At 39.7% G+C, this 21,273-nt stretch overlaps 1 protein-coding gene across 1 annotated transcript in view; it reads left to right on the top strand.

Annotated features, from left to right (window-relative positions):
• Positions 1-11,230: 11,230 nt before the first annotated feature.
• Positions 11,231-21,273, top strand: part of bnc2 (basonuclin zinc finger protein 2) — a 170,999-nt gene continuing 160,956 nt past the window's right edge. The window contains exon 1 of the mRNA XM_084931552.1: positions 11,231-11,889. Coding sequence (XP_084787678.1) covers positions 11,887-11,889 — 3 coding nt within the window. The 5' untranslated portion in view covers positions 11,231-11,886. The remainder of the gene's footprint in view (positions 11,890-21,273) is intronic.

Raw genomic sequence — 21,273 nt, 5'->3', positions numbered from 1 at the left:
TATATTTTTTCTTTTTCACTTTGAATTTTTGTTTTCAATTCAGGTCACTTTCATTGAGATTCAGGGGCGAATCTAGGTTCAGAGTTCTAGGGGGGCTCAACCCCCAGTCATCATGTTATGTGCACAGTGCCACATAATTAATATTAAAAGAATATGCTGCCTGCAAATGCACTCAATGCAATTTCAACTGGGTGCATGTTACAATCTTACCTTCAAAAGCAAATGAATTAGTTAAATGGGCTAGTGTTTAAGAGTAATTCAAAGTGAATAATCACACCTTTCAATATTATACACTTGTTTTAAGGTGGTCAATTTAGTTATCAAACTTTGGGCATAGGTTTAGACCAGAATTCTCCAAAGTAAGAAGTAACTATTTGCAAAGAGAAAGGATAAAAATGCACAACTTTGTTTCAGTCTCTTAACCACGTGCAGTCATCTGAATCATAAACCGCTGTATTTATTCAATAAAGATGGCAGAAAATCACCCTCCCTGTCCATACACATGGATATGAAGCAAACATGTAAGAGCTGCTTTTACAATATAGTTTTTTAATTCATACAAAACCCTCCTTTTATTGTGCAGACAAATAGATTTGTAGTCTGTCACATCAATTTCATTCTGTTGAGCCAAGTTTAGAGTGGAATGAATCCCTTAAAAAGCTATCATTCACATAAATAAGTTCTGTCTAGAATGTCCACGGGCATTTTTAGGCGTGCTACTGAAAAAGCGTACAAAGCATCTATGAATTGCATGTAAAAATATTTTGTGAAACACAATTATTCTTTTTCCATCTTACTTCAATATCTGCCTATTTACTCACCTGGTTCTTCCTGCTCATGTACAGTCTTTCTGCTCTCTCTTTCCATCCTCCTCACTCCTTTGCACTGATAATAACATACAAATGCACTGTATTCAATAAAAAAATCTTATAATAATTATTATAAGAGTCATTATTATAAGGATTTCCATTTGATATCAGTACAACACACTGCTTAGTTATGTGAAGTCATCATCAATGAATGTGGTCAAAACAGGAGCTACACCAGTTGGCTTTACAATTTTGTGTTAACTTTGACTAAATGTCCACTCTTGTTTCTTTTTGCAGCTTTCATCCTGCTCTCTCCCTTTCTCTTCCTCTCTATCTTATTCTCTGTCTTTGCGCTGCTAACAAAAACTTAAATGTAACAGTGAAACACAATTTACAACCTAAAAAAAAGGCATAAACTGATGCTTATCCAGTGACACGTAACAGGCTTTTGACCTGATGTCAGCTAGAACTGAAGCTGTACTATAAACAAACAATAAAGCCAAATTTGACCAGAATAGGAACACAAATCTTTAACAAACTAAAAAAAAGTGCATCAGCTCCTTGTTTGGTAATGTGCAATATATAACAGCATATTTATGTCGCTAAAAGCTAAAATTTGCTAACAAGGTTAGCTGTGTAGTGTACGATAGCTAACACTATTCAGAGAACAAATAAAAATAAGTGGACACTTTATAAGTCACAGAAATTAGCACATATTAGCACAGGACATGTGGCACTTTTGTGTGAAGAAATTCAACCTATTGGGGGGGGGTTCTGCCTCACCAACGCATCTTATTTATTAACGATAAATCTGCTGTTGAAGCAGCAGCATTTTTGCGTGAGTGTGCTATAACATCATGACATCAAGAACACGGGACTGTTAAACCCCGTTTTCATTCTAACCTGCACCATATCCACTTGTCAAAATATAACATTAACAGACAATTTCAGAAAATAATACTAAAATGCCTGATTATTACTAATGTTACTATAGATACTTTTAGGCAAGCAATTCATGAATTTAGGGGTACTTGAGCTCCCCTAAAAAAGGTTAGTTTTCAGAATGGATTTTGTCATTTCAGTTTATTGTTTGAAACGTGTTTAGTTTTAGTTTAGTTTTTGTTAGTTTCAGTGTTAATTTAAGTAATTTTTAATTTATATCATGTAGATATGGTGCATATTTAAAATACTGCTGTCAGCATTAATCTCGTTAAATGATGTTAACACCATAACCGCGAAAACGCAGCAAATCTCCGTTAGCGAGTTTGTGTGGATCGGGCCGTGCATGGGGCTGCACGTGGTCAATGCGTTAGCACAGTTAGCTCGTTAACGTGTTAGCGCCAGGCAGCCACACGCACAGGGGGATGCGCGCTAACTTGTCATTAATGTCGTTAACGTCATTTTAACGAGATTAATGCTGACAGCACTAATTTAAAAGTTAAAAAAATGCTACACCTTTTGAACACAGGTGACTTGCAGAAAACCAAAGTCTCACTAAAGATGTCTATCAAAGCCTCATCAGGCAGGCTGTGGTAACGAATTTTACCAGATCTTTTTTACCAAAGACTAAAACTAGGGATTTTTCCTCTATATTTAATTTTATTTTAAGTTTAAACTTATTCAATTTTAATTTTCCAGGTTGATTTTTTTCTTTTGAAGTTTTAAGTTCTAAGTTTTACTCTAGATTTGACTGTCAAATTATTCGGTTTTGTTTAACTTCGTGACTTCTGATATTTTAGTCAGTTTTTTAAGTTAGAGCTGTTTTTTTCAGAAATTTTTATTTTTATTTCAGTTCACTAACTTTTATACTTAGAGTGAAACTATCACTAGAGTTTTTTGTTTAGTTTTATTTTTTATTATAATAACCTTGCTGAGAAAATTTGCTGGATACAATGAAAATATTTTTTGGGAAAATGCACAATATCTTGTGTTTGAGCAAATGTAGATTAATATAAACTGGATGTAGCAGTGTTTTTTATATTATAATCACAGATTTAACTTGAATACCTTTACATGCTGACTCTTGTTCATTTATGAATATGAAGTTGTCTTTATTCTACAGTATTACATGATGGTTTGTGCAATTAGTTAAGAATAATTCAGTTTAATGTTACAGCTGCATGTTAAAGCATTAGTTAATAATTATTTTGAAATTACTGAGATTAGCTAAAGCTCCAAACAGACAGAGGACCTGCCCCAGTTCCTCAGGTCCTTGGATAGGTCCTAGGTTTACTTTTTAGAAAGAAAGGAAGTAAGGTAAAAAACCATGTCGACATGATGTAGTGATGTTCATATTAATATTATTTTTAAGCACACAGGACTCTTCAAACATAGTTTTAAAGTACAGATGGGTGTCTCTTGATACTACACTTAGACAGACACACACACATGTATTCTATATAAAATAAAGGTTCCTCTGTGTCTGTAAGCACTGCTTTGTTCAGTTATAAATCCCCAGTTTGAACAACCTGAGCAACCACACACGATGGCAAAGAAAAATGACATGGAAATTTGATATTGATCTTTATTTGTATTTGGCAGATACAATTACTGTTTTCCTTTTAAAATAGGTACTTACTCCTGTTGATATTTATCCATGTCTTCAGTTTTAATGAGCCGCTGTAAGGTTAGAGACAGTGTGCCCAATAATTCTCGACTCTATAGTGGGAGTTTTGAGAGCTGAACATAAGCAAAGGGAGGGTAAAGGAAAATGAACAAAGACATGTGTTTGACATCTGTTTTTTGCTGGTGAGACAAGACAACTCCATATTGTGTGGCTAATGTACTTAAGTGTCCAGCCAGATTTGGAGCACAGGGTGAGAGAGGGAAATGAAGAAATATGATGACTGGCTCTCCTCTTGAGTCAGACAAATGTTGGTTCATCTGCTCACTGCTCCACACTCACACCCATGCATGCATGCACACGCACAACCACACACACTTGCATACACACACACACAAAGCGAAAAGATGCAATTGACTTAGTATGATTAGGCTGTTCCTTGACCCACAAACACTGCCTCTCATTAAGATCCTCATTTGCAGAACAATTTTAGAGGCAGTAGACTGGTACATAATGTGCAACATCTGCCTGCCCCCTGTTTCTTGTTCAGAGACACAAACTGACACATGGTATCTGTGAATAAGCCCCTTTCTCACTGTCATCATGACGACATGTGACCAGCAGAGTTTTGAATCTGGCTTCTTCTTCCGCAGGTCAAAATCTTTAAGGCGAAACCGACCACTTGAAAAATGTTAGATAAAGCGTCTCTTATGAGAAAACCTGAAACTGATTTGGTTACTCTACGGTCAAATTATGAAAAAGAAGGCTGTTTTAAGAACATTTAAGAGAAGAAGTGAAGAGTGGAAGATTACCTTCTAACTTATCCCTTCTTTCATCATCAAATTATTTAGCTACAGACACTTACAGTTGCGTACACAGGCATGTTCCACCATGTTTTGGCAGCGTCTCTTGCTGCTCTCTCCTGTATGTGAAGCAGCCAGTATCTCCCTTTATTTGGTGTTTGTACTGCTAAAGACAGATTAATCCAGATCCAGAGTTTGAGACTGTCTCAGGCAAGCAGATCTAAGCCAAGCACAGTTTCACAATAACCAATTATGTGATTTGCGCATTTACATTTATAAAAAAAAAATCCCACACCCGCTGCAGTCTTTTCTTGATTTTACTTCCTTAAGCTATGCATAAATACATAAAAGATGTATTCTTTATGCATAAAACTGTATGCAAAGTGTACAAGAGGTGAAGCATATATAAATGCAGTGTAGTCCTATTCCTCTCTAACCCACTATCTAAATGTGTGTCCTCATACAGATCAGGATCTATACCATCCAAAGATAAGCTTGCAAATTTTATGAGTTTCTTAGGTAAAATTTATATGAAACACTGTAATATTCATGTTTTTGTGAGTATTCTTTTTGGGTTCACATTGTAACTTTCAACTTTTTCAAAGCTAACTGTGGATAAATAATAAATTACCATAAAGTCAGTGGACGTACATGGGTGGTAGGAATAACGGGATCCTTTTTTTTTTCCCCCCCAAAAAAAGCACATACTATTGCTTGTAGATACTGAAAGCACAGTTTGCTCATAGAATTGCTTTATAGGAGAGCAATGATCCATCCAAGAATAATACATGTAGAGAATGTTCAGCATAGACTATGTTTAATGGGCGCTAGTTGAGCTCAGTGGGATGAGCAGCCGGCCAGCCCGGGTTGGAGTCCGACCCCCTGCCCTTTGCTGCATGTCTATGGGCTCAAAATGTGGTCATAAATATTTTGTACTTGTAAATCGGTTTTGTATGTGTAAAAAAAATTTGTGTGTAAAAAAGATTTGTATGTGTAAAAAAAATTTGTGTGTGCGTAAAAAAGATTTGTGTGTGGACTTAGCCAAAAAAACCCCTGCAAGTTACAAGTACGAATTTTGACCCTATTTTTCTTCCTTTCATCTGATTGGTCAATGTCATGTCAATCACAAATGTAACATTCCAATCAGAGAACAGATGGGTTTGGCTGTCGGAGGGGCGCTTTTTTGAACTGCAGGTCCTTGAAGGGTAGCAGTTAGGTCCCCTAACTTTCAGTAGCTGTTCAAAGGGTAAAGTTGTGGTATATCAGTGGTTAGAAATACCATTATTACTTTAGGATTAGTTTAACACAAAGTCAGGGCTGACCCGGGACCATGGCTGTGAGTCACAGTGCGCAGCATAAAAGTCCTTTCACATCGGACGCAGGATGTGCTGCTAATGCTAACTGCTAACTAAAAGCAAAGGATCCAGAATTTGTTGCGCTGGCTGCTGGGCTCTGTGGGTTTTTGCAGCAGCTCTACCTGTACTAGATGCACCTGCTCCTTGTCTTTTCTATCTCTGACTTTATGTCCTCTACAAGAGTTTCTGTTTTTTTTGCTGGTTCTTCAAATGTTCAATAAAAACATGTATGCTAATTCATAACGAAGAAAGCTTTGTAATGAAGACTGTCATTTCCAAAACACACACAAATTTTTTTTACACATACAAAACCGATTTACAAGTACAAAATATTTATGACCACATTTTGAGCCCACACATGTCCTACCCTCTCTCTCTCCTTCCACCTTTCTGTCAGTCTTCACTATATCAATCCAATAAAGCCAGAAAAAAAGCCAAAAGTAAGACTACTTTTGATAACATACATAATAACCTCAGTGCTGTTTAATGCAAGTAAAGCATGGATGAAAATGAATCACCTCAAACTATTAATTCTAAGTTTAACGGAGAACTCTAAAATTGATCTGCAGATGCGTCTCTCAAAGGATACTTCTTACTATTCATGATCTCTGGGGTGTTTGTAGAGAGTTAATTGAATGATTAAACTCGGTGCTCTGACAGAAGAAATTTTGCTGTATGTGTCAGTCGGCACATACAGCAAAATTAAATAGTTGGGTTCCTGAGATCATGTACCAAGCCAAACCAAACCAAAGCGCAATAACATCTTGACACTACAGAGTATGACTCAACAAATGTAAGCACTGCAGTAGCAAATGTAAACTGACTCTTCTTGAAGTTGTCTTTGCGAGCCAATTGCCAAACCGTAAGGTGCCACCCTTTGAAACAAGATGGCTCTTGCACTGACAGTCCCAGCAAGCATGCTTGTCTCACTTCTGTTCTGCCTCAGCTGAGTCACGGGGAAGTTCAAGTGCCAGGCAGCATTTAATCTACCAGGGGAAGAAGTGACACAGGATTGTGATCATGCAAATGCACCTGCATGAAAAATTCAAGAACCAAATGACAAGCCCTGGTGTGCCAGCGCTGACAGAGGAAGGAAGAGAGGCACATCCCGGGGAAAAACATGACACTCCATGGAGAATTGTGAAAGCACAGTCTCCGCCTGCCGCCTCAGGTAAGTGGGATATTGTCTGCATTAATGTGGCCTAGCTTTGATGCTGAGGGAAGAAAGAACCTGAGAACTGCAGAAGATGACAAAAGATACTAAAGAGTCACAAGTCCTCCACTTTAAAGGAACATCGATCGTACAAATGCCAGTTGGGATGTCAAACCTGCGCAGTGTTTAGTACATCACTCCCACTGCGTACAAATGAGACAGGCTCCAACATGTGAGCGTTTACAGTAAAGGCTTTGAAACACAGTCACTATGCAATACGGCTGATGACTCTATTTGTTGAGTAAGATAACAATAAGCTGCTATCACACCAAGTGTCTTTTGAAACCAAAGTCACAAATCTTTTAAATCGTAAACTAAATTCATGTCCACTTGCTGACATTTTAAGACTTGTTTGTACGCATTTCTGTTCGAGTGATGCCCTGAGGAGGGATATTATTTCTCTCAGTGGAGTCTGTGGGAGAATTGTCAGCCACTTTTGACCCCAAGCATGAGCCATCCTCATGCTGAATCCTGTGAGACCTTGGACTGCCTTACAAAACCCCAGGACAGAGAAACCATTGATTACCATTTCTTTCCCCCCTGTTTCAGCCGTTAGACTGACAATATCTGTGCACCTAAATCAGACCACTCAAGCTCAAAACCTTCCCTCGCCATAAACCTTACACTTTGTTTTTTCCTATTATGTGCATTCCTGTTTGCATGTGATTTAGATGCCCTCCCCTCCCCATTAGCACCCATCTCCCCACATACTGTATGCACAAACCCCCTTGTTCATGTCTAACGCCAGCCCCAAAGAGATGACGCGGACGTCTGTTTGACTCCCATCTGATGACCTTCTGGTCCTACCCTTAACAAACTGGAGCACTCATAAAGGATGAATTGATCTGCAAGACACACCTCTCAGAGGCAGCGTCGTATATGTGTATGTGTGAGCTTCTGTGCGTCCACGGTGCCATGAACTGCAGGGCCACACTCACTAACAGCTCACCCAACTAAAGTGCCATTCCACCCACAGTTAGACCCCTCAGGATGTGTGGGAACAAGGAGTCAGACTATTTCCCTTGGGCTGCTGCCGGAGAGCTTGTCCTTTGCTTGGTGAAAGGGTAAATTAAGTTCATATTTCCCTTGAGTATGAGAGAAGAGACTAGGACATGGGACATTGATCGCCCTGAGTAAATGTTGTCCAGTTGGAAAACAGCTTTTAGATGAGAAAAGTATTTGTCTTATTTCCAACACCTGTGCTTCGCTCTCAGTGAATTAGAAGGGCTCAAACTCAGAGACTGATATACCAAGTCATCTCAGTATAAAGGCACGATTTTACTTCAGTGATTCTCATCGAACCCTTTAATTCTCTTTTGATCAACCTCCAGCACCTGAAACTGTCTTGACGGCTTTTTCTGTTCAAACCTAAGACTTCAGGTTCACTCAGATTGAGTTTAGAAAGGCAGCAGGTCATGCATATGTGAAGTCCTACAAAGGCAAATCTGTTAATTGAGGTTCATAGATAAATTTGATGCCATTTCATTGTAACACACAATGTCTGGTAGAGAATAACAGCCATTAGACATTTAAATGACTACTTGTTATCAGACAAAGTAGGTGTTCTACTATGTCTACTAGCAGGCAGATATTTCAAATGTTCATAATTTAAATGACTTGGAACTGCAAAATGTGAGTTAAACTTTCATTTCTTCACATGACCACTAGAGGACTTCTATGTAATCTGAATATGCTACATTAGATTATGCAGCAGGCAGTTTATCATTGATTAGTAGAAATAAAAATTGCTATCTGAGCCTACTAGTAGGTATAGGAAGGCACCTACCAACCAGATGTATAAGGCTACTGATAACAGCCATTCAATGGACTGATGACATCCAAATAAGGTGTTCATTGAATGGGGTATCGATCTGGCATCAGAAACATCATGTGACAAGAAGCAGCTAAAAAAGAAAAAAGCTCTTCAGGTCATTAACTGCCTCCAGACTGTTGAAGAAAACTTACAGTGAGAGCCAGTCCTTTGAAAACTCTTGGGTTTTCTTGGGGATGGTTGAATTGACCTTTCTGGACCTTTTTGTGCTTTACTAGTGACTGGAACTTAATGAACAGGAGCACCTCTGTGGATTTGATGGATCCACAAAATGTGATGCAGCAGCTGATGGCCATCCCAGGAGGTGGAACACTTCAGCAGCAGGTTCAATAGCTCATTATCGGCGGTCCCGCTGGGTAATTAATGAACAGTGGGATCCTGTCACAGCGACAGATAAACATATACTTTTCCTCCCTATCAAGCTGCCTGCAGCAAACATTTTATGTCCGTGTCTTTTTTTTTTTTAAATAAAGATGCATTATATTTGTTCTAAAAATAAATATGATTACACTATTTACGTCCCAGGACATGTTAATGAGTTGAAAAATGAATTTGCTAGTCGTCTTCACAGAATACATGAAGTGCAAGTTGATGTTTTCACAGAAGAAAATTTATCTACTCTGTATGGTCATTTATGGTTTGGCAGTGGTCAGGGTACAGCATATAATAACTACAGCAATAAAAAGCACAATACATAAATATACATACAGATGTTACCTCTAAGAAAACGTGATGCATATAATTTTGTGAGTACACAGCTCAGTTTATCAGTATCATTAAAATGAATGCCCACTTAGTGTTAATGACGTGTATAGTAAGCCAATATCGATCAGTTACTGCCCCATATGCAGTATCAGATTTGATAGGTGCTGATGTTCATGTTTTGGCTTTTCTGTTGTAAAATGAAACTTTTTTTAAATTTTGTATTTTTTATGCCATGACCCAAAACTTACATTTAGATGTCTGAACCTGATGGTTGACTTTGGGCCCATAAATTTTTTGTTGAATGTGGATCAGAGGTCGTGATTTGGCATCTTAATGTTGTTAGGGTACAGGCAACAACATTACTTTGACTGAGGTTAGGGTAAATATTGTTAAATGTAAAGGCTGACAAAGTAAGTTTTTTATTATGGTGTTGGAAAAAGGACCAAACCTCTAATGGCCTTACCTGTATTGCTTGCCATATAATCCTGAGCTTAGATGTAAAACTTTTTATATTGTTAGCCAGTCATTTCTGAGTGACAAAGTAACAAGCCAGGGACCTGTTTGGCCCTGCTCATAGAATCCAGCCCACCCCAAAAGAAGTGCAATTGTTCCAAAAATCATGAGGTAAGAAAATAATGAGAAGGTGAAAATACACTATGGCTAGCCAGACACTCACTATCATAACTTTACTATCTCATCTGTTTGTCATAACATAGATTTATCGTCATCTGATAGTTTGGCAGCAAAGCAACAACAAAGAAAAAAAAATGTCATGTTAGCCTTTGATAAGCTCTGTATACACATCCATAGCTCCTGATATCCACACGGTTAATCAACACTCCAAAATAGAAAACACTTCCTGAGTCAAATTAAAGCAACATCAAAGCACTTGAAGTCAACACAAAATAGATTCAAGCACAATTTTTTTCTGGACAATCCTTTAAAGGCTTTTTGTTTTGTTGCTCACATAAGTATGTAATATCTCATTTAATTAGCAAACTAAGCCCTCTGACAAACAGGCATATGGTCCTCGCTCTCCCACGGCCTTGGCCAAGGAATGAATATGCATATCCTGGGACCTCAGTAGCTTGTTACCCTGGAATGAATTCTACACAAGCCTAATCCCTGATCTATTATTTACCCCTTGACCAAACATGCAAGTGGGGCTTCCAGACGCTTGACTTGATAGAAATGACTGCCCTGGGATTCCACTGCCTCTCTCACCCCAGCGGAAAGCCGGGCTGAGGCAGGCAGACAGGCAGTCACTCCGATGAGAGTGAATGTTTCTCTTTTTCTGTTCCACTCTATCCTCTAACTAACACAACACCCTCAGACACACACTCATACACAGACACACACCCCTCACTCCTTCAAGTCTTCACTCTCGAGATGTCTTAGTCAAATGTTGAGCAAATCATCATAAAAACAAGTGCACAATGAAACTTTAATGAGCACGCCTAATTCTGAGGGATCTGAGGGACAGCTCAGGGAATCAGTGTCACATCCCTGCTGAAGGCAACAACGGAAACTATTTCAAACTGCTTCAAATACGCGTGCGCGCGCACAAGCGCAGGGTCGCACGTGTGTTTGCCTTAGAGAACAGAAAGTAAAAAAGAAAAAAGGGCGAAGATTTCTTGTTATAACATGAAATTCTGTGTCCGACGCTAAAGAGCTGATACAGCATTCAAAATCATTTTCTTTTTCCCCCTTTTTTTTGTTTAATGCATTGCTCCTTCAGCCTGATCTGATGAACTCCCCTTTTTGACAGTACTGTTAAAAATCGGCAGTATTATTTAGACTAGAACACTATATATGATCTAAATGCACACGAAGAAAAAGAAATAGAATTGAATCACTGCTGCTTCTCAAATATTGAACGCTTTTAATACGCCTCTCTGACGATTTCTTATCTTGGGGCTAAGGGTTTTTGGCACATTTTTCTTGCACGACGAAGCGAATCCTCATGCTGGCACAACATTCATGAGGCACAAAAGCTCCGTGGACCCGCAGTCACTTGGGTTACAGTCACACACGGCGTGTAAAACACTGATCTGAATTCACCCAACACAACAGAGCAGCCACCTTCTCCCCAGCCCTGACCGTCCGCAGCTCTCCGCTGTGCTGACTCTGCAGAAGGAAATCACCGGGGAAGTGTACGAAGCTTTTCTTTTTTTCTCTTTTTTTCATCAAGGTAGGGCAAGCAGTTACAACTCGGCTTCTGGCTGACAGTGATCCCTGCAGTTTCCTTGATTACTTCAGTTTACGGTTTGGGGGAAAGGAGAGGCGACAGAGTGTCGTGGTCGCGCGTTCCTCTCCGTGAGACCGACCCGTACCCAAACGACGCGCGTTTTTCTCTCAAGTCGGGACGCTTTCAATCTCGGGATGAAAAAGCGAGCGCTCGTTTCCCCGTGTTACTCCTAGAAGTGTCAAGAAAAAAACATCGTTGCTGAGTCTGAAAAGAAACCCGAGCGTGAATCGCCAGATATACATCGGACAGGATTGAAGAGGAGAAAGTTCCCCACTTGAGGGCGAAATCAGACTTTATTGAGGACGCCAACTTTGAAAAGTGCCAGGAGCCCCGGGGTCTGTCAGATACAACATGCAGCAATGGTAAATATGATTTTTCTGCGTGTACTTTCTGAAGTTTTTCAGATTAGGCACATCGGTGTGACAAATCACGGGAGCTGTAACTTTTTATTAACTTGTTTGCTGGTCAGACGAGAGAAGAAAAAAAAAGTTTTGCTGAAGTCATATATTTCCCCCTGTTTGCTTTGCTTCATATGACTTATTTGCTAGATTTCTCAGTAAAACTAATAGAAAAAAATGTATTCACCTTGTTTAGATAAAAATTTCTTTACCTTTTCCTCGTCTGTGAGTCTTACAAAATCACCAACTGTTGCGTTTCTGAGCCTTTCAAATCCTGAGGAAAAAACGGGGCTTAAAAAGTAAGTTAACAAAATCTAACCTCACTTGTTATTATTTAAAGCTTTTGCCTGAAAGTGTTTCATAATTCTCTGCTCCTGCGAGACAAATTAAAAACTTTTAAATGGCGTCTGACAGGAAAAATCCAGGCGCTGTAAATTGTATAACTGTTAAAGTGTTTACATGATATTTATGTATAAGCCACTTTGATACCAGTTGGTATTGAGGCCTTGATTGGAGTGGAGTTCAGTGCAATTTCTTCATACATCAAGGACACACAGGGGCTCATAAAAACGGTGTGTGTTGGTTTAGATCAATGTGGACACACTTGATTGTACCTCAGCTGGGTCTAAAATTTGGAAAGTAAATTTTCTTAGGCCTCATAAAGTCCCTCTTCTGAAAATCCTGCTTCAATTTTTCTGCACAATTCCTTCTCCTTTAAGGAACAAACAAGTTTTCCTGTGCTATGTCAATGCAGCCAAAACCTTTAGGTAATTTTAAGAGTTTGTAAAGTGTGTGTGTGTTTTTAATTTTTTTTGCCAAATACACTAGTTCATCCCCACTGTTTATGTGCCCCTGTGTTACAGTTCACCCATAAAAACAAACTCATTGAAACACAAGCAGACGGCCAGCTTGAATTTCAAAGTCAGCTTAAGACACTTCAGTTTGGACATATCTGAACGCTTCAAAAGACGAGGAGAGGAAAAGAGAGAGAGAGTGTGTGTGTGAGGGGTAGAAAACGAGAAACAATGAGGGTGACTGAGATGAATGTTCCCACTTAAAAGTACCTTCACACTTTCGTCAGTGAGATGTGTGCGAGATTAATGCCTAACAGTATTTTGGCCTGGTATGAGTGTGCGTGTGTGTCAAGGATGTTTCATGAGCTGGTGCTGCTACTACAGTGAAGAATGCCAATTTACATTCCTGCAGTGTCATTTCATTACTTTTATCTCCGTGCTGCTGTCTCTCAGCCAGACCGAGTGGGGATCTGTTCAATTTCACATTTCCTTTACCACATAAGTTGCAGATGTTAAAATGCTGCTAATGATTTTCATCATGTTCGAAATGCTTCTGTCTTGTGCTTTTTGTGTCGGATAATTATGACTTTTTCAGAACTGCGTGAAAGCCACCATGAAACAAATCAGCTTAGCAAATAAAATGCATATTTTGAATGAAACAATTAAAAAAATAGTACATTTATAAGACAAAAACCCGCAAAAGTTATTAGAGAAAAACACCGTCGTACATGTCCTTTAATATGCAGGAAACAGACCCCCTTCTACAACAGCCTGTACTTCTGCTGCGTGAGGTTAAAGAAAAAGTTAAAGTTGTCAAAGGATCTGCAGCTAGGTCGTGATTCCTCTGGGTCTGTGAGAATCAGAGAGGGGAGAGCGTGTGTGTGTGTGGGGTGGGTGCCACTGGTTAGTCGGTTCAATAATCTGCTGGACAGGTAGGCCTGTGACGCCCCCCCTTAGAGAGGCTGCTAATGAAGAGAAAGGCTGCTCAGTGGTGCTCTGCTCTGACCCCACCAACCCTCCCTGTCCCCCCTGCTGGCTTCCTCTGATTACTCCTCACAACGAGAACACCCCACACCCCCACCCCTCCACACCAACTCCATCCTCACTGTTTCCCCCCGGCTTTCTTACTTTCTAACTCCCTGCCTCCTCACTTAATAAGAATGAGTGCTAAGTGCATAAAGACTCTGCTGATAACCCACTCGGTGCATTTATGCATTTGCTGCTGTCTCCTATTTATGCAGCTGCTTATGCCTATATTTCAATTGATGAATTTAGAGAGATAATCACTGCTTGACCATAATTTCCCAACATATTTTTCTGTACAATTTTAGTAATGAGGCCGCGTTTGAAAGTGCAGCGCTTAAACCTCAGAGAGGCACAAGTGAAGGGGAATATGTCTAAGTGCGGATCAGGAAGAAAAACCAACAGCATTTATTTTAGATGAAAGGAAATATGCACTTTCACTCATGCTAACAGGTAAAGATATTCAGCAAATCTGAGAGCGAGAGAGCACTTTTTCCATCTTCTCCCACGAGTGTTTCTGCGATGCTTCAGCAGCGTCAAAGCTGGATTGTTGCACTGTTCTTATTTATTCAGAGGTGGGTCACTGGTACCGATATGGCGCTGCTACTCTCCATCCATTCCCATCACCGATAATCTCTTGAGTGACTGATAGTGTGTCTTGGCAGTGACAGCAAAGGTAATATTTTGAAAGGGGGGAGGGGGGTCACATACATAGGGATGCCTTAAGATGGAAATCTTTAAACAAGACACCAGAACCTAAGCTGTGGGCTTTGGCGACTAAAACAGAGACGCAGTGAAATGTTGAAACAAATTGGATCGCAGGGCTCCTAATTTAATAAAGAACACAGCGTGAGACATACTTGATTTAAAACAATATACATATGCGAGACGTAATTACATTTTTCGTACCCCAGCACACACAAAGCGAGGAACCGAATCTTCACACACTTACCTTTGTGAAAACATTATGAAATTTGGTCTGTGTTCATGTGATTCCTAACTTTAAAAAAAAAAGGAGACATAAATAGCAAAAGGTAATGAATAGGGTGAACAGCTGTTATGACACGAGCATTTAAGATGTGTTTAGTCTCACACTATCACACAGTTTGATACCTGTAAGAGTTTCAGTCTGCTCAATTATGGTATTGTCTCTGCGGTGACAAAACGGATCACATTTGGAAACGGCAAGTTAATCAGATTAAAATCGGCCTCTGAGGTACAAATCGCAACCTGATACCTGTACTTCTATGCATTCATTTTTTTAATGCCCTTTTTTTGTTTTCTACAGGCTTCATTTCGAATGTTAAATGTTAAAACGTCTTATGTGCGATAATGTAAGGAAACAGGAAGAACTGGGGAATACTCGTGTGCTAAAACATGAAGACACTGAGTGCTTGTGGAAGCCTCTCACTCACTCTGTCTTTATTTGCAATAGGACACATTTGGCGCAGCGACCCTAATACATTTTCCTGCCCTCTGAGGCGCAGTCATAACTCTTAGGTTTTCAGATGTAATTTGGGGTGGCCTTAATTGATTCTGTCCAGAACTAATTACCAGCGACTGAGTAAAATAAACACCTCAGTGTCACTTGGTGGCAACTGTCCAATCGGTAGGGAAATTACTTTTCACTTGTAATCCATACGTTCTTCAGTGGGGCTGGGATATAATTCGTGTCGACGCTATAGAAATAGCAGAGACGCTGGACCTGTGTAACGAACAGGAGTATAGTTGTAACCAAATGGCTCAGTTGGGAGGTATAGGGTTATGTGGTATAATTTATATTTTATAGCTCCCTTCTGCACTGACTGCACTCCAGAATAAAGTTGTTCGATTTTGTTCCATGAACAGGGAGTGAGAAAATCTGGGATTTCACTTACGATGGAAATTCCAGACGCCGCTTTGTTCCTCGGTTCCTTCTTGTATTTTTTATTTTCCTGTTGAGTCTCATTTCTTGCTTTCAGATAAAAAGACGACAAACTGCTGCTGCGAATAAGTGAGTGTTCATTTGAATGACTGCGTGCGTTTTTTTTTTTCTGGGTGTGTGCATGAGTGGCCTTTGCCCGAGTGACTCAAAAAGGGATGGAAAGATCTCCTCAGGCCATACAGAGTGATTTGATTAGAAGAGAATAATTTGCCCTAAAGGTGTCTTTTCTCTTCCCTCCAAAAAAGCTGGTGGAAGAAATCTGATATGACAAGATAAGTGGTGGCTCATGAAAAATTCCTGAGGACTGAGACGTAGCATGTTGACTTTGGAATTATTGCCGTGAGTGTCTAGTTCTTTTTCTAGTAACTGTGCCTGACAATGTTTTTTTTTTTTTTTTTTTTACCTGAATAGCCTTTGAAATGATTCCTCTGGTTCTCAATCCAGAATTCTTTCATTTAAAATCTGTTTATGTACTGACCGAAGGATGGACAAAGTAAACTCCACAATTCATTCCAGGCATTTTCTTCTTCAGACTTCTTTGACCGTACACCAGAGCAATCTTTATTGGTCAGCTACTGTTATTCCTTCCTGTGAATGGCATTTATCATTGTTTTAAAATAGTGGGCTTGGACAGGCTAAAGACATGCTCCAGTGTATATGCAGCAACTCCTTTGCTGGGCTGCAGCCTTATTTAAAGTTTTGACTGATGTTTTTTTCTAATTGCACAATATTCCAGATCGTGTACCAACTTCATGTTCAGTTTTTGCACTAAAAAGGAGAACTTGTGCCTTTGGGTTTCTTTTTGTTGCCTGTTACTATATCAAGTAGACTTGGGACCTCTCTGTGTCTATATGCTGATTTCATTGCACCCCTTTACCCTGTCATGCAGACTGTGATGTGATCACGTCATAATGTTTTTTGGAGTCCGTCCATGGACTTAGATGGGATGAAGTGGGCCTAACTGGTCAGCAGCAATACATTTTAAAAATTATTTTGTAATGAAAAATTTATATGATTTTATATGAAAAGCAGATCATATGCCAGATTATGATTGTCCACATTATAAGGTCTTTGGTGCGATGCAGTGTTTTAGAAATGGAACAACAGCATGTAAGATTTATTTCTCAGGGCACAGTTCTCTTTTTGCCAGGATTTAGTCACAGTTGTGTTTTCCCTACTGGCTAGCTCGCTAGCCGGGCTGCTATTGTGGTATCCCTCAGTATTATTTAGCTGCTTCTCTAGAGAGAAGCTGGCAATCTCAGTCCACTTCTCTAGAGATCTAAGCAGAACCTGCAGCAAGTGGAAAATTGGTTCACGTGGTGCTACACTAACCTCACAGCTGAATCCAAGACGGTGATGTTGGAGTTTCTTGGAAAGATGACAGACTCATTGTAGATGCAGCTCATTGTACTGTGTCATTATTTTTTATTTATTTTGTTGTTTCAAAGTACTTGGCCAGTGTTGTTTAACAATTTATTTAAGCAGAGTAAAACATCCTCACTCATTTTTTTGTCATTATGCTCATTACAGCACAAGTCCTTGTTGACAGATTATAAATATATATGATAGTTCAGTGTGCACCAGTGACAGCCTGAAACTTGTCACCACGTGTCTCACTAAATTTACAACTGTGTAAATCCTGGACACTATCATCACTCTTATAGTCAGCATCAGGAAGTATCAATGAGTAAACAAATATATACCAGCACGTTTGATTTTACTGGATGCAACGTTACCATATACAGTTTAAAATATGATTTCAGAGACTTACAAGGATTGTAACATTTTGCTGATGTTATATTAGCGCTGCAACAGTGTATTTATAGTGAAAACTGTTCTGTTGTTGCAACAAGATGCTTCAGGGTTGGGTGTTCTCCCAGTTATACTTTGGCGTGACTCACAAAGAAGCCGTTTTCTTTGTGTAAGAGCGATACAGTCATTAATTACAATTTCCATTTAACTCAAAGCGAGAAATCCTGTATCCAAAAAGCTCATAGGCCTTTCTTCTATTACCTAGTAATAGTTTTTTGCATGTATAACTATTCAGGCAAAAAACTGAATATGTCAAATAGCTGTAGTTCATAGTTAAATGTATAAGCATAAGAAGCAAGCATATGGTTAAATCTGAGATTGCAGCTGTGGTTATGTGACAGAATATATGCTTTTTGTTATATGGAAGTACTTTTTTGCCTTTTCCATAAAAACACATTATTGCAACAGTCAGCTGTGTATCCTACATCTGGATGTTGTTTAGTTCTCATATTAGTGAGATAAAAAAAAAATAGATAACTTAAGTGTGTGTGTGTGTGTGTGTGTGTGTATGTTTCTGTCGGTGTGTATTAACTAGTGTGTAAATCCATATATTCTGGGCCAAAGGGAGCCGTAATCACCTTGATTTTTCGAGACTTTAGTTTTGGCAGGCTTTTTTTCTGACAATGATTCTCACTTGAATATATTGATAATATTTCAGACACACTGGTAACCTTGTAGGCTGAATGTATAATCTAGCTTCTATTAGCAAGCCTTAATGCAGAGTTTGGACTCTTTAGCCTTGAATGAATTATGTCTTTGATTTTGGATAAAAATCAGCAAAGGATGTTGGTGCATTGTATATGTGTTCAATTACGTTTTGAATGCCTTTATGAATTTATGTGTGTGCAATTTATGAATGTGTGCATGTTTGAAAGACCCTTTTCCTCTCAGCGGCAAGGTGATTATTACTGAACCCATAACCTCTGACCCTAATGAAAGAGAAATTTGAATCCAAAACAAAGCCACGTCAAAGAGTGCACATTTTAACCCAAACAGTTCTCTTTTCTTAGTAATAACTTATATATGCTTACAGTGTAGTGTTTACAGTGTGACAACAGAAAATTATCTATTTAAAAGTCATTTGTGTTGACTTTTTGAAGGCAAAAGAATATTATGTGCTGGTGGGAGATGGAATTGTTACGGATAAAATAAGCGTGTAATTATAGATAGACAGATAGATAGATAGATAGATAGCGATATGAGCTAGCTAATTAACTTATATACCTATATTTAATAATTATACATTATACTTTAAGGTTGAATAGTTAATCGAATTTGAATGTCAGTCTCAATTTTAGCTCCCCGCAATCGAGCCATATTGAAAATGCATGCCCTGCCAATAGAATGCAAAGCAAAAATAAATCAAGCACTCCCTAATTAAGTGCCTGACCACATGCCTGCATGCACCAATCACAGCTGTTCCCTGCACCTCACAGCGGCAAGTTTTGCATAACTAGTCTGGATGAGCAACACAACATTAAAAGACAGATATAAAACAAGAAAGCAAATATCTGGGACAGGACAAGGTGAAGAGCTTGTCACTGGAAGTGGATCATCAGTCATTCTTTAGAAATACTTCAGATTCAGCACATGGGATGTTAACAAAGAGAAAACCATATATATTCATATCGTGCTGAAAATAATCTTGGCCATAATTGTGCACCCCACCTGTACCTCCTACAGACTTGTCAAGGTAGTGATTAGTTTGTACTGTCTTTTAATCTTGTGATTTGGGAGGAAAGAATATTTATTTTGATGCCATACATTAAATATTTAACTCTGTATGAGTATTTTAATCTCTGTCACAATCTTTTAGGGTTCATTGACTAAGCCGTAGCCCTTTGAGCTGAGCGCGCTTTGCAACGCATCACCAAAAACCTGGATGACATGTTAGAAGTCCTACTGTGTGATTGTTGGTGACAAAAGTGCTATTTATGGTGATAATCATAGTAATTAAGCGGTCTCAGGATGATAGGATTTTGTGTGTTTGTTTGTCTTAGTTCACTTTTCCTGTTTGAGGGAAACTTAACACTCATTAACTGTGTGTGAAGGGCACATCTGTATGTGTTTCTGCCTGCATGTACAGTCTATGATTGTGTGTGTGTGTTTTCACATGTGTTTGTGGCTGTGGGTGTTTTTGGAGTGGAGGAGAAATGTGCTGACAGGTAGTGTGTCAGGAGGGGGACAGTGGCGCTTTTGAGACAGATACAAGAGACGAGTCTCAGGGAGAGGGAGAGAGAAAGAGGGCCTCTTTCATGTGACTCTGCATTCCACCAAGGCACAGGCAGGGAGAGGCACAAGACGAGACATGCGTCCCCCCTCGTCACTCCCTCTGCCTCTTCCCCACCGCACCCGCTCTCCCATCCACTCCTCCCCATCCAGCCTCCATCCCTCCCTTCAGCCAGCGACCTTAACATTTATCAAAGAACCCCATGCTGGAATTCCTCTTCAGCATCTGTGTCTTGGTGGGAGAGGCACACACACACACACACACACACACACACACACACACACACACACACACACACACACACACACACACACACACACACGGCACAGAGTCACATAAAAGTGCACATGCACTGTCGCAAACCAATCTGTTTTGAATATTGCAAAACTGTGGAGGGGCCGTCCTTGTTCCTTACTAAGGAGGCCGCCCTCGAGACAATGTCACACTGAGACATGGACACATGCTTGCATACACATTCTCTCCTCCTTCTTGTTTCTTTATTGTACCTCCTGTCACTTTGTCCTATTCATTTAACCTTTCATTAGAGCCAGCTGACAGCCCTGTGTGTGTCTGCACAGCTTCAGGAACAATGCCAAAAAAGCCCCACTGTCACAGTTATTAGATTCCTCTGGCCCCCTTTTACCCTGGCAACTCAATATTAAGAGAGGAAGGGTGAATGAGGGAAGGCAGGGTAAGGGAGAACAAGGGGGAAAGGGAGAAATATGGGGTGCATGGTTGACACTGCTGCCCAACTCCTATGGTGAAGGGTCCTCTTGACTTGTCAAGGACATGTGCCACATGTTGATAGTAGACTGGTCTCCAGCAGAACAGGGAAGGGAATGTTAGCTACAATGCAGAGCAGGGAGACGCCGGAGAAGGAGAGGACACTCGTCTTGTGCTGTGGCAAGCAGCACCCTGGAGGAGTTGGACTGAAAACACAAACAGTTTGTGGAGGAATTCTGTTTTTAATGGGCAAGCAGGAGGGGCAGTCTGGTCCCCAAGGAAGGACAGACCAGTGCCCTCCCCCATTCCCTTCCTTCTCCTGTCTGTCGCCCTGTCTCCCTCACTCTCCTCCTCGGTTCCTCTCTACCCTCACTTTTCTGCTCTTTGCACACTAAGCAATTTAAAGAGAATGTGTGTTTGAGTAATAAATTATCTATCAACAATAATTTGTGTCATTTCATCTGAGAGGAAGTAACAGGAATATGCATCAGCTTGAGAATTCACACTTTATACATCTATCTATTGTATTCAAAATGGCACAATTTTCTGTTATTTTAGCTGTTTAACAAAACACATTCAGGTTGTACTTGTATGTAAATGGTAAATAAAATCATTCTTAGATAGCGCTTTTCTGCTCTCTCTGAGCACTCAAAGCGCTTTGCACAACTTACCTGATTCACCCAATCACACCCAGTCGCACAAGCACTTTTTTCTATGCTCTTTCTATGTAAGTGCTTTATATCTAACACTGAAACACACTCATACTCCGATGGACGTATCTGAGCAACTTGGGGTTAGTAACTTGTCCAAGGACATTTGGCATGCAGACTGGAGCAGACGGG

This window comes from Perissodus microlepis, chromosome 6 (assembly GCF_051167445.1).
Source record: "Perissodus microlepis isolate ML-2025 ecotype Zambia chromosome 6, ASM5116744v1, whole genome shotgun sequence".
NCBI classification, from domain to species: Eukaryota; Metazoa; Chordata; class Actinopteri; order Cichliformes; family Cichlidae; genus Perissodus; species Perissodus microlepis.
This window is presented reverse-complemented; position numbering and strand designations above follow the sequence as displayed.